Source organism: Hyperolius riggenbachi, unplaced genomic scaffold (genome assembly GCF_040937935.1).
Source record: "Hyperolius riggenbachi isolate aHypRig1 unplaced genomic scaffold, aHypRig1.pri scaffold_196, whole genome shotgun sequence".
NCBI lineage: Eukaryota > Metazoa > Chordata > Amphibia > Anura > Hyperoliidae > Hyperolius > Hyperolius riggenbachi.
In genome coordinates, this window is record NW_027152407.1 from 234,232 (window position 1) to 246,426 (window position 12,195).

General features: G+C 47.6%; 1 protein-coding gene across 1 annotated transcript; it reads right to left on the reverse strand.

Annotated features, from left to right (window-relative positions):
• Positions 1-423: 423 nt before the first annotated feature.
• Positions 424-11,975, reverse strand: LOC137543745 (tubulin-specific chaperone D-like). The gene is made up of 3 exons (XM_068264878.1): positions 11,781-11,975; positions 11,537-11,584; positions 424-620 (listed from the first exon to the last, which is right to left on the reverse strand). Exons 1-3 carry the CDS (start codon positions 11,950-11,952, stop codon positions 424-426), a joined length of 417 nt encoding a protein of 138 aa, XP_068120979.1. The 5' UTR covers positions 11,953-11,975.
• Positions 11,976-12,195: the final 220 nt, after the last annotated feature.

A 12,195-nucleotide genomic window follows, 5' to 3' on the forward strand; every position in this document is an offset into this window, starting at 1 on the left:
CGTTCAGCAGAATAGCCGATCCCACGCTGCTTCAATGTTCTTCCTTTCACGGCATCTGTCTCAGTAACAGCGCCCCCCTGTGTTGACATGCGGAACATCATCACAGGGAGGCGCTGTTACTGAGAGACAGATGCCGGGAAAGGAAGTACATTGAAGCAGCGTGGGATCGGCTACTCTACTGAACGAAGGTGAGTTATTACTATTGTACTCACTCCCACCACCTCTGTTTCCCCTCCTGCAATCCAGCGCCCCGGGCTATTGCACGTATCGCACGCCCATACAAACGGGGCTGACCGAGAGGTGCAAAATAACCAGCAAGCTCATGGTGAACCACAACTCATTGGAGTGTGTCAGGGGCTACAATGGTCCAACAAAACTATCCCCCCCCCCCCCCCAAAAAAAAACCACACACAAAAAAAAAAGTTAGGCATCACACCTGCCCCCGGTGCCCATTAATCGGGCGATGAGCTCGTCCTGCTGGGCCGTTTTTTGGCGCAGCTCCAGGACCTGCTGCTTGAGAATAAGGAAGTCCCGGACCGGCACTCCTCTCTGATGCCGCCTCACACTTGCCTTCAGCCTCCTATGGTCCCTCCTCAATTTCAAGTGGGTAGACAGTGGAACTGTGGAAAGAATAGGGAAAATAGGTTACCATGATTGTAAAATGTAAAATCATTGTATCAAGGAAAAAAAAAATTTTTTTTTAATGTAAAGCTTATACAATAATATTTAGGGCCCTGTTCCACCATAGAAGTGCCACCTCGCCGCATCACTTCCGCATCTCCCAATGCAGAAGTGATTAGAGGAGATGGGACGCAGATGCAGCCCTGCAAGAATCTGCAGCATGCTGCAGATTCTTGGATCAGTCTACACCGCTCCGTATAACCTGAACGCAATACAAACTATACCACTGCCGTGCAATGGTTTCAGGACACCCGTGGTGTGCCACATCGTACCGCATGTAATGGAAATGTACCTCGACAGTGTAAAGCTTGCATGCTTCTATTCTTTTAAGTTAGCCAATAAATGGTATCATCCTGATCAGGGGTGTAGTCCTTGAAAAAGAGAGGAGTGGACTCACCCAAAAAATCTCTTCGCCGCGCATAGTGCGGTGCGCCAAAAAATGGGTTTGTTTAAGCATAGCGTGAGCATGGTCATGGGTGGGGCCAAATATACATGTCCTTAGTGGTATAAATGGTCTGCCAGGGGAAGTTTGAGCTCTGTCGTAGTGTATCCCCAAAAAGTAGATGTAGTCTGACACAGGGTCGGACTGGGACACTAAGGGCCCACCAAGGAAGTTTCAGCCTGGGGCCCCCCCCCGATCCCCTCCTCCTCGCCACCCCCCCATTTTGGGCTCACATACACATGTACTCTAGAAATTTTGCATGAGTTTATGGTAGGGAAAAGATTGTGAGCACTTCTGAGGACAGTCTCCAATAGGGATATGTCCACATGCGGCGCGCGCAGCGCGCCGCAGCGAAAGTAAATGGGTGTCACCACGCACTGGAACATCGGCGTGGTCACGATGAGTCATGGGCAGACTTAAAAAAAAAAAAAAAAAAACACAACATAAGTAGCGGTGTTATTCACAGAGATTAGGTCCGACCAGATACATTTTAGATAAAATATTCAAGTAGTTACATGCCTCATGATAATTCATCAAGTAGTCAAATCGCAGCAGATTTTCCGACAAAATGCAATCAGGTTGGCGGCTGATACCCCCACAAAATGCAATCAGATTGGCGGCAGATACCCCCCAAAATGCAATCAGGTTGGTGCCAGATACCCCCCCCAAAAGTGGGCAGCAGTGACCAGAAAATCGTAATGTGGGCAGCAGACACCTGAAAATCGCAATGTGGGCAGCAGTGACCAGAAAATCGTACTGTGGGCAGCAGACACCAGAAAATCGTAATGTGGGCAGCAGACACCTGAAAATCGCAATGTGGGCAGCAGTCACCAGAAAAGCGTAATGTGGGCAGCAGTGACCAGAAAATCACAATGTGGGCATCAGTCACCAGAAAATCGCAATGTAGGCAGCAGTGACCAGAAAATCGTAATGTGGGCAGCAGACACCTGAAAATCGCAATGTGGGCAGCAGTCACCAGAAAAGCGTAATGTGGGCAGCAGACACCTGAAAATCGTAATGTGGGCAGCAGACACCAGAAAATCGCAATGTAGGCAGCAGTGACCAGAAAATCGTAATGTGGGGAGCAGACACCTGAAAATCGCAATGTGGGCAGCAGTCACCAGAAAAGCGTAATGTGGGCAGCAGTGACCAGAAAATCACAATGTGGGCAGCAGACACCTGAAAATCGCAATGTGGGCAGCAGTGACCAGAAAATCGTAATGTGGGGAGCAGACACCTGAAAATCGTAATGTGGGCAGCAGTCACCAGAAAATCGCAATGTGGACAGCAGTCACCTGAAAATTGTAATGTGGGCAGCAGACACCTGAAAATCGCAATGTGGGCAGCAGACACCTGAAAATCGCAATGTGGGCAGCAGACACCTGAAAATCACAATGTGGGCAGCAGACACCAGAAAATCCTAATGTGGGCAGCAGTGACCAGAAAATCGTAATGTGGGCAGCAGTGACCAGAAACCCCCCTCCCTCACCTAGGGGCCCCCCCTCCAGAATTGCAGCCAGCGGCAAATAATCACTTACCAGCATGACGGAGATGAGATCCGTAGCTCTGCGTGCCGCTGGCTGGTCTGCTCTCTGCTTCCTGAACTGACTGTCCAATCACGCTCTCGCAGTACTTCCTGCGAGAGCGTGATTGGACAGTCAGTTCAGGAACCAGAGCAGACCAGCCAGCGGCACGCAGAGCTACGGATCTCATCTCCGTAACTCATGCCGTTAAGTGATTCTTCCCCGCTGTCTGCAATTCTGGAGAGGGGGGGGGGAGCGCGGAAGGGGGGCCCCTAGGTGAGGGAGGGGGGGGAGGCTTCCGCCCCTCCCCGCCGATCTGTGCACAATGTCCCCCCTTCCTGCGCTTAGCCCCCCTCCTTTTTAGCACTGGGGCCCCCAGGAGGCGGGACGGCCGGGGCCCACCGATGGGACCATCGGTGGTTCGGTGGGCCTGTCCGAGGCTGGTCTGACAGCATTTCACCAAATATACACATAATCTGGCAGAGGTTCCTCCAAAATACAGATAATATGGCAGTGGTTACCCCAAAATAGACAATCTGCCAGCAGCAGTTCCCCCAACATACACATAATCTGGAAGCAGTTCCCCAAAATACGCGAAACCTGTCAGTGGATCACCCAAAATACACGTAACACCCAAAATACATGTAATCTGTCAGCAGTGGTTCACGAACATACAAAATCTGGCAGAGATTCCCCAAAATACACGTAATCTGGCATCATCTGTTCACCATAAATACAGATCTGACAGCAGTTCCCCCAAAATAGGTACCCCCAGTATAGCTAGCAACGTCTATAGGTGTCCACAGAATAGGTGGCCAGATGTATAGATATTCCCAGAATAGGTAGCCAGGTCTATAGGTGTACCCAGTATAGCCAGGTGTATAGGTGTCCACAGTATATGTAGCCAGTTGTATAGTGGCCCCAGTATAGCCAGGTGTATAGGTGTCCCCAGTATATGTAGCCAGGTGTATAGTGGTCCCAGTATATGTAGCCAGGTGTATAGTGGCCCCAGTATAGCCAGGTGTATAGTGGCCCCAGTATAGCCAGGTGTATAGGTGTCCCCAGTATATTGTAGCCAGGTGTATAGTGGCCCCAGTATATTGTAGCCAGGTGTATAGTGGCCCCAGTATATTGTAGCCAGGTGTATAGTGGCCCCAGTATATTGTAGCCAGGTGTATAGTGGCCCCAGTATATTGTAGCCAGGTGTATAGTGGCCCCAGTATATTGTAGCCAGGTGTATAGTGGCCCCAGTATATTGTAGCCAGGTGTATAGTGGCCCCAGTATATGTAGCCAGGTGTATAGTGGCCCCAGTATATGTAGCCAGGTGTATAGTGGCCCCGGTATATGTAGCCAGGTGTATAGTGGCCCCGGTATATGTAGCCAGGTGTATAGTGGCCCCAGTATATGTAGCCAGGTGTATAGTGGCCCCAGTATATGTAGCCAGGTGTATAGTGGCCCCAGTATATGTAGCCAGGTGTATAGTGGCCCCAGTATATGTAGCCAGGTGTATAGTGGCCCCAGTATATGTAGCCAGGTGTATAGTGGCCCCAGTATATGTAGCCAGGTGTATAGTGGCCCCAGTATATGTAGCCAGGTGTATAGTGGCCCCAGTATATGTAGCCAGGTGTATAGTGGCCCCAGTATATGTAGCCAGGTGTATAGTGGCCCCAGTATATGTAGCCAGGTGTATAGTGGCCCCAGTATATGTAGCCAGGTGTATAGTGGCACCAGCATATGTAGCCAGGTGTCCACACAGCTGGAGGGGAGCAGCGCAGTGGAGAGGAGCATTGGGCAGAGCAGCGGGGAAGGGTGGACGTTCCCCCCACCCCCCCTTCCCTTACCTTGTGCTCCTCTTCCTGGCTCTCCCCTCCAGAACGATTGCGGTGGTGGCTGGTAGTGGCAGCAGGCATCAGTGGGCGGGACTTACCACCTCCTCATTCCGGCGAGTTGAAGCTGTGCCGCTGCTCTGGTCTTGACTAGTCCAGACTAGCTGCACACACAACGTCACCTCTCCGGAACAGGAGGAGGTAAATCCCGCCCACTGAGGCCCGCTGCCACTAACAGCCAAGGTGAGGAAGGGGGGGGGAAACGTCCGCCCTTCCCCACTGCTCTGCCCAATGCTCCTCTCCACTGCGCTGCTCCCCTCCAGGGTGCAAGGATGGACGACGTCCAGTCTCCAATAAAAGTAAGTGTACGTCGTCCACCCGCGTTCACGCAGGACTCGACCCCTGATCCTGATCCAAAACCTCTTAATTATAGACTGCAAGATTTTTACCTGTCTGGAGGCATCCGGCAAATCACCTGGCCACTCGCTGGCTGTGAAAGGAGGGGCCTGGGGAGGAAGACCGGGAGGTGCTGGGTCCAGGGGCATCTCCTTCCTGCAGGTCCTGGGGCTGCGCAGACGGGTGGGGGTCCTCCTGTCCTGTCGGCGGGCTGGGCGTTGCTGTGCAGGTGGTGCCGGTGGACGAGAAGCAGATCCAGCTGTAATAAACAATAATAAATAATATAATGAGAACAAAATATGTCATGAAATTGGTAAAAAGTATTACGTTTTTACTGAAAGTAATTTTTTTTTCTTTAAACTTATATTCTAATACCTTTTATTTCTTTATTGGACATGAAAGAATAGGACTCTTAAATATAGTAAAATATAAATAGGATAGGCTATAAAGAGCGCTCTTGAACGTAGACTGGGCCCTGGGGCAATGGTTCATCTTTATTAGGAATAAGACCCTACACACACAGCAAATATATCAAAGGAGTGGCTTTGAGCCAAGTCTGCGTATGCCCTTGAGAGGCCAAACATGAACATAGGCATCAATCAAATTTAATAACTCTGGAGAGATCTTAAAATGGCTGTGCACCAGAGCCGGATCATGCACAAGGCAAACCTTGGCAGTTGCCAAGGGCATGGAGAGTACCCGGTGATCATCAGTGGTTATCAAAAACGAACACTCAGCAAATACTGCACAAATATCATCACTATGCCCACACAGGAGCACAAAAAATAGTTTAGGTAACCCATTTTGGAATAAATCCGTCCAAAAAAAAAGAAAAAAAAAAAAGGTGGGAAAAGTGATGAGCTGTGAATATTGAACGGGTATATACTACACAACTCTATTATAATATTCACTGCACATGGTATTTTTATAGGATAATTAGATACAGTATAAAGACACCAAGATACACATACATAAACTAGTAGTTTGCTGACTTACATGACAGAGCTTCCTGAATGCTCTTGACGAGCTCTTTGTCCCTCCTCTTCAGGTCGCTCCACATCATCTGGACCTGCTTCACCTTCAAGTTCCTGTTGAAGTCTTTCCTCAACAGGAACTGGACCTTCCGGACCACCCGCTTCTTTGCCTCGCCCACCGACAGGTCATATCGGCCTTTAGTAAATTCCTGCAAAATTTTTTTACAGTATTCATGACCATTGTATAGATTAATTATTTATTAATTAGGATTAACTTTACTTTAATCATGTTTCAACATATAACAATTATATGACAGTGTCAAAAATTTTTTGGAACCAAATTCAACCAACTATGACTGCGGGCAGATACTTATGGAATAATGATGACTACAAGAAGATATAAGTGGCCACCTATAACTTCAGACAGATATTGCTTGCCATCTATAATTACATAAAGTGAAAGATGTTGTGGCCCAACTATGGCTAGTGCCAGATATTGGGAGCAACCTATGATGACTATCACAGATATTGTTAGCCAGCTATGAATACTTCTGACTGATATTTTGAGACACTGGAATCAACATATGACTGCCTATGAAAACCATCTGCTCCCCAAATCTATCCTCCCTTATAAGCACCCAATGGTCACCTGTCAATCACCCATCAATCACCCATCAATAACCCCCTGTCAACACCTCTCACTGCCACCCATCAGATCAGAACCTAAACTGGCCCCTGCGGGCACACAAACACCCGCCTACACCCTCAGATTGCCCTCAGACCCACCATCAGATCACCCCCAAAGTGCATGGTTTACATCTGTTCTCCCCTCTAAATCACCCACTGATCACCCATCAATCACCCCCTGTCACTGCTACCTATCAGATCAGACCCTAATGTGCACCTTGGGCAGCCATTTACCCGCCCACATACTCAGCCCCACCCCCCTTGTATACATCTAGTCTCCCCTGTAAATCACCTGTCAATCACCCATCAATCATCCCCTGTCACCACCTTTCACTGCCACCCATCCATTTTTCTAGACTACTAGTTTCTAGACTACTCCTCATGCTTTAGGGCCCCTAAAATGCCAGGGCAGTATAGTAACCCCACAAATGACCCCATTTTAGAAAGAAGACACCCCAAGGTATTCTGTTAGGAGTATGGTGAGCTCATAGAAGATTTTATTTTTTGTCACGTTAGCGGAAAATGACACTTTGGGGGGAAAATAATATATATATTTCCGCTAACTTGTGACAAAAAAATAAAATCTTCTATGAACTCACCATACTCCTAACAGAATACCTTGGGGTGTCTTCTTTCTAAAATGGGGTCATTTGTGGGGTTACTATACTGCCCTGGCATTTTAGGGGCCCTAAAGCATGAGGAGTAGTCTAGAAACTAAATTCATGAAAATGATCTGTGAAATCCTAAAGGTACTCAAAAGACGTTGGGCCCCTTAGCGCACCTAGGCTAGAAAAAAGTGTTACACATGTGGTATCGCCGTACTCAGGAGAAGTAGTATAATGTGTTTTGGGTTGTATTTTTACACATGCCCATGCTGGGTGGGAGAAATCTCTATGTAAATGGACAATTATGTGTAAAAAAAAAAAAAAAATCAAAAAAATCTCATTTAGAAAGATATTTATCCCACCCAGCATGGGTATGTTTAAAAATACACCCCAAAACACATTATACTACTTCTCCTGAGTACGGCAATACCACATGTGTGACCCCTTTTTGCAGCCTAGGTGCGCTTAGGGGCCCAACGTCCTATGAGCACCTTTAGGCTTTACAGGGGTGCTTACAATTTAGCACCCCCCAAAATGCCAGGACAGTAAACACACCCCACAAATGACCCCATTTTGGAAAGTAGACACCCCAAGGTATTGAGAGAGGGGCATGGTGAGTCCGTGGCAGATTTTTTTTTTAACAAGTTAGCAGAAATGGAAACTTATTTTTGTTTTATTTTTGTTTCAAAGTGTCATTTTCCGCTAACTTGTGACAAAAAAATCTTCTATGAACTCACCATGCCTCTTAGGGCCCGTTCACACTGCACGCGTTTCCAGCAGCGTTTTGGAAAGGAGGCCGACATGCATGACATCAGACAGTGCATAGAGTGCACTGTCTGATGTTCACACTGCATGCGTTCCGGACCTGTGCGGTCCGGGAACGCATGCTGCACGCAGATTTTGACAAAACGCGTGGCTGTCCCATTCACTTTTCAGTGATGGGATCAGCCACACAACGCACACAAACGCGGATGGCCATGCGTTCGTACGCGTTGCGGTCCACACGCGTTCCGCACGCATGGCCATCCGCATTTGTGATCTGAACGGGCCCTAGTGAATACTTTGGGATGTCTTCTTTCCACAATAGGGTCATTTGGGGGGGTATTTAATCATAGAATTTTGCCACCTCCTAAAACCTGACAGGTGCTCCGAAAAGTCAGCGATGCTTCAAAATGGGAAAATATAATTTTGGCACCATACTTTGTAAACGCTATAACTATTACCCAAACCAGTAAATATACACTTTTTTTTTTATCAAAGACATGTAGCAGAATAAAACTGGACAAAAATGTATATTGAAATTTTATTTTATTTCAAAAATGTCAGCACAGAAAGTTAAAAAAAAAAATCATTCTTTTGACAAAATTCATGTCTTTTTTGATGAATATAATAAAAACTAAAAATCACAGCAGAAATCAAATTGCACCGAAAGAAAGCTGTATTAGTGACAAGAAAAGGAGGTAAAATTCATTTAGATGGTAGGTTGTATGACCGAGCAATAAACCGTGAAAGCTGCAGTGGTCTGAATGGAAAAAAAGGGTCTGGTCCTTAAGGTGTAGAAAGACTGTGGTCCTCAATGGGTTAACCCGGAAAAAAAAAAGTTTTACTAACCTGGGGCTTCCCTCAGCCCCCTACAGCTGATCGGTGCCCTCGCCGTGTCCCTCCGATCCTCCCGTCCCCGCCGGCGTTTACTTCCGGTTTCGCCGTCACCGTCCGTCAGGCTGGGAACGCAAGTGATTCTTAGCGTTCCCAGCCACAATATTGCCCCCTATGCTGCTATTGCATTTTTGATCCAGAAAAAAAAAAAAAAAAAAAACACCCAATCAGAACACTAATCACTATTCGCAAAATGCTGTAGATGCTAGGAAGTTGGAACTCCCATACAAAAAACGCAAACCGCGCAAAAAGAGGTAAACGCAAACCGCTAAACAACCGCTTGAAAACTGCTAAAAAAAAATAGCTACCATTTAGCAAAATACAGTGTGAATGTGTCTCTACTATTAAAGGGACTCCGAGCACACAGCCGCGACACTCAGACGAGTGTCGGCCCGACACCTGCTGGTATAGGAAGAGGCACGTCATTATGCCGGCCGATACGCGTCATGACGGCAGCTGGCGTGACAGTCCTGCGCATGCGCAGTAAACCCGCATATGCGCAGGACTGTCACGCCGACCACCGTCATGACGCGTAGCTCGGAGTCCCTTTAACAGTAGTGGTACAAGCAAAGTTACAGTGACAAATAAAATAAAAAAACTCTCAAACACCTGATAAACTTTTTAATGTCAAATATAAATAAATGCACAGAAACAGTACCAAACATATATGCATTTTGTTCAATAGATCACTTACCTCAATCACCATCCTTTTCAATTTAGGGCAATTCTTTGGAGGCATTCTGGCTGGCTGTGGATTCTGGTGCCCTGCAGAGGAAGTCTGTGTCTCTCTCCAGGTCTCTTACACGCGTCCTGCCTGTTTTTTTGAACTTCCTGTTGTTCTGTACGCATTAGCCAATCACAGGCTTAGAGGCTGAGTGTGCCCGGAATGCGTGCGCACGCGTACGTTTTGACGCATGCGGAACATATGTACGCAATAGCTGTCACTCACAAGGCGCCGCCTACTGCGTACATATCAGCCTTGCATGCGTCAAAACGTACGCGTAGTAGGCGGCGCCTAGTGAGTGACAGCTATTGCGTACATATGTTAAACATGCGTCAAAACGTACGCGTGGACGTTACGGCAGCAAGCGTAATATCGTAACGTAAGCAACTGAATTACGGTATCCTTACGCGTAACTGCGTAGCTTCAACGCGTAATTACGGTACTGCCCCGTAGATACTTTCTTACGCCGTAACCGTAATTGCGTAATGCGTAATAGCGTAAAATTACGCGTAACGACCCGTAAGCGTAGATTTTTTCATTACGACTAGCACTGGTTTATTCCTTGGTTAACATTCCTCTTTAAGTGACAAGACAATATACTGTGTACAGCTCTGCATAAGGTGTCGGAGCTATACAATACAAATACTAAATAGTAATAATAAAAAAACTTTATAACTGAATGGGTTCACTTGATTACATACAAATAATAATAGGCATCAGAGTCAGAAATTGGTTCGAAATTTAAACACCATTACCCTGATCTGAACCCATGACTCGGTAGCCATGATCCTGATCTGAACCCATGACTCGGTAGCCATGATCCTGATCTGAACCCATGACTCGGTAGCCATGATCCTGATCTGAACCCATGACTCGGTAGCCATGATCCTGATCTGAACCCATGATTCGGTAGCCATGATCCTGATCTGAACCCATGACTCGGTAGCCATGATCCTGATCTGAACCCATGACTCGGTAGCCATGATCCTGATCTGAACCCATGACTCGGTAGCCATGATCCTGATCTGAACCCATGACTCGGTAGCCATGATCCTGATCTGAACCCATGACTCGGTAGCCATGATCCTGATCTGAACCCATGACTCGGTAGCCATGATCCTGATCTGAACCCATGACTCGGTAGCCATGATCCTGATCTGAACCCATGACTCGGTAGCCATGATCCTGATCTGAACCCATGACTCGGTAGCCATGATCCTGATCTGAACCCATGACTCGGTAGCCATGATCCTGATCTGAACCCATGACTCGGTAGCCATGATCCTGATCTGAACCCATGACTCGGTAGCCATGATCCTGATCTGAACCCATGACTCGGTAGCCATGATCCTGATCTGAACCCATGACTCGGTAGCCATGATCCTGATCTGAACCCATGACTCGGTAGCCATGATCCTGATCTGAACCCATGACTCGGTAGCCATGATCCTGATCTGAACCCATGACTCGGTAGCCATGATCCTGATCTGAACCCATGACTCGGTAGCCATGATCCTGATCTGAACCCATGACTCGGTAGCCATGATCCTGATCTGAACCCATGACTCGGTAGCCATGATCCTGATCTGAACCCATGACTCGGTAGCCATGATCCTGATCTGAACCCATGACTCTGTAGCCATGATCCTGATCTGAACCCATGACTCTGGAGCCACACCCCTGATCTGAACCTATGACTCTGGAGCCACACCCCTGATCTGAACCCACGACTCGACGGAATGACTGATTTGAGCCACTGACTGGAGTCCTGACCCTGTTCTGACACTGTGAACCTGATCTGAAGCAATGACTCTGTAGCAATGATCCTGATCTGAACCTATCACTTTGAAGCCATGATCATGATATAGCAGCCCTGACAGGTTCACATTCACAAAGTGATCTGTGTACAAAGTGAAGTGTCAACTGGCTCCACACTTATTAACATTAGCAACATTGCTCTGCAGCCTGGAGGTGCCTTGCTGGCCCCAACTCTATTGTCTATGGTTATGGAAATAGCTTACCTAGATGTGGATCCAGAAGGTGAGGCTGCTCCTGATAATGGTCCATAACTACAATGAAAGAAGAGAGGATGGTGAGCCTCAGACAAGGAACATACAGGCTTCTCGTCTCCTACCCCTGCCTAATCCCCAAGCGCAGAGTTCAATCTATTACCCCAGCAATCCCCCCTCCACCTCTACCCACAAACAGATTCTGGATCAGCAGGACTCACTATGTCCCGCAGTCACACACATATGGATCGCTCACCATTAAACCTCTGTGCGCACACCTCTCTGCTCACCGGCTCCATACAGGACATCTGCAGGTTGACAATCAGGTCTCGTGTCTGTTTGCTCTCCGTAAAAGATCCCAAGATGTTACCGCTCAATACAATCTCCGGGCTGCCATCTTCCTCTCGCTCAGCACTGTCTGCCGCCATCGTGATGATTCTGCACTAGAGACGCTCACGGCTCCCACCTAAACACACAGAACAGAGACTTTCCTGAACCACCATTATGTTGCTAGTTACAGCTGAATGACCTCTGTATGAGCACAGCACCATCGCAGGAATATAGTCTCCTCCACATCACACATTGCAGAAGTCTAACCTGGCCAGGCAGATCTGACTCCTGATTGGCTGCTACGGATGTCAGAATAATGCGTGCTGCTGCACCGTACAGAG

What these genes read in the sequence shown, in the direction of transcription:
- LOC137543745 (XM_068264878.1), bottom strand. Translation starts at nt 11,952, where the DNA reads ATGGCGGCAGACAGTGCTGAGCGAGAGGAAGATGGCAGCCCGGAGATT. An exon ending in GTGCGCACAGAGGTTTAATG is followed by an intron (nt 11,585 to 11,780) that starts GTGAGCGATCCA and finishes CTTTCATTGTAG; the next exon opens with TTATGGACCATTATCAGGAG. An exon ending in CCTTCTGGATCCACATCTAG is followed by an intron (nt 621 to 11,536) that starts GTAAGCTATTTC and finishes TTCTTTCCACAG; the next exon opens with TTCCACTGTCTACCCACTTG.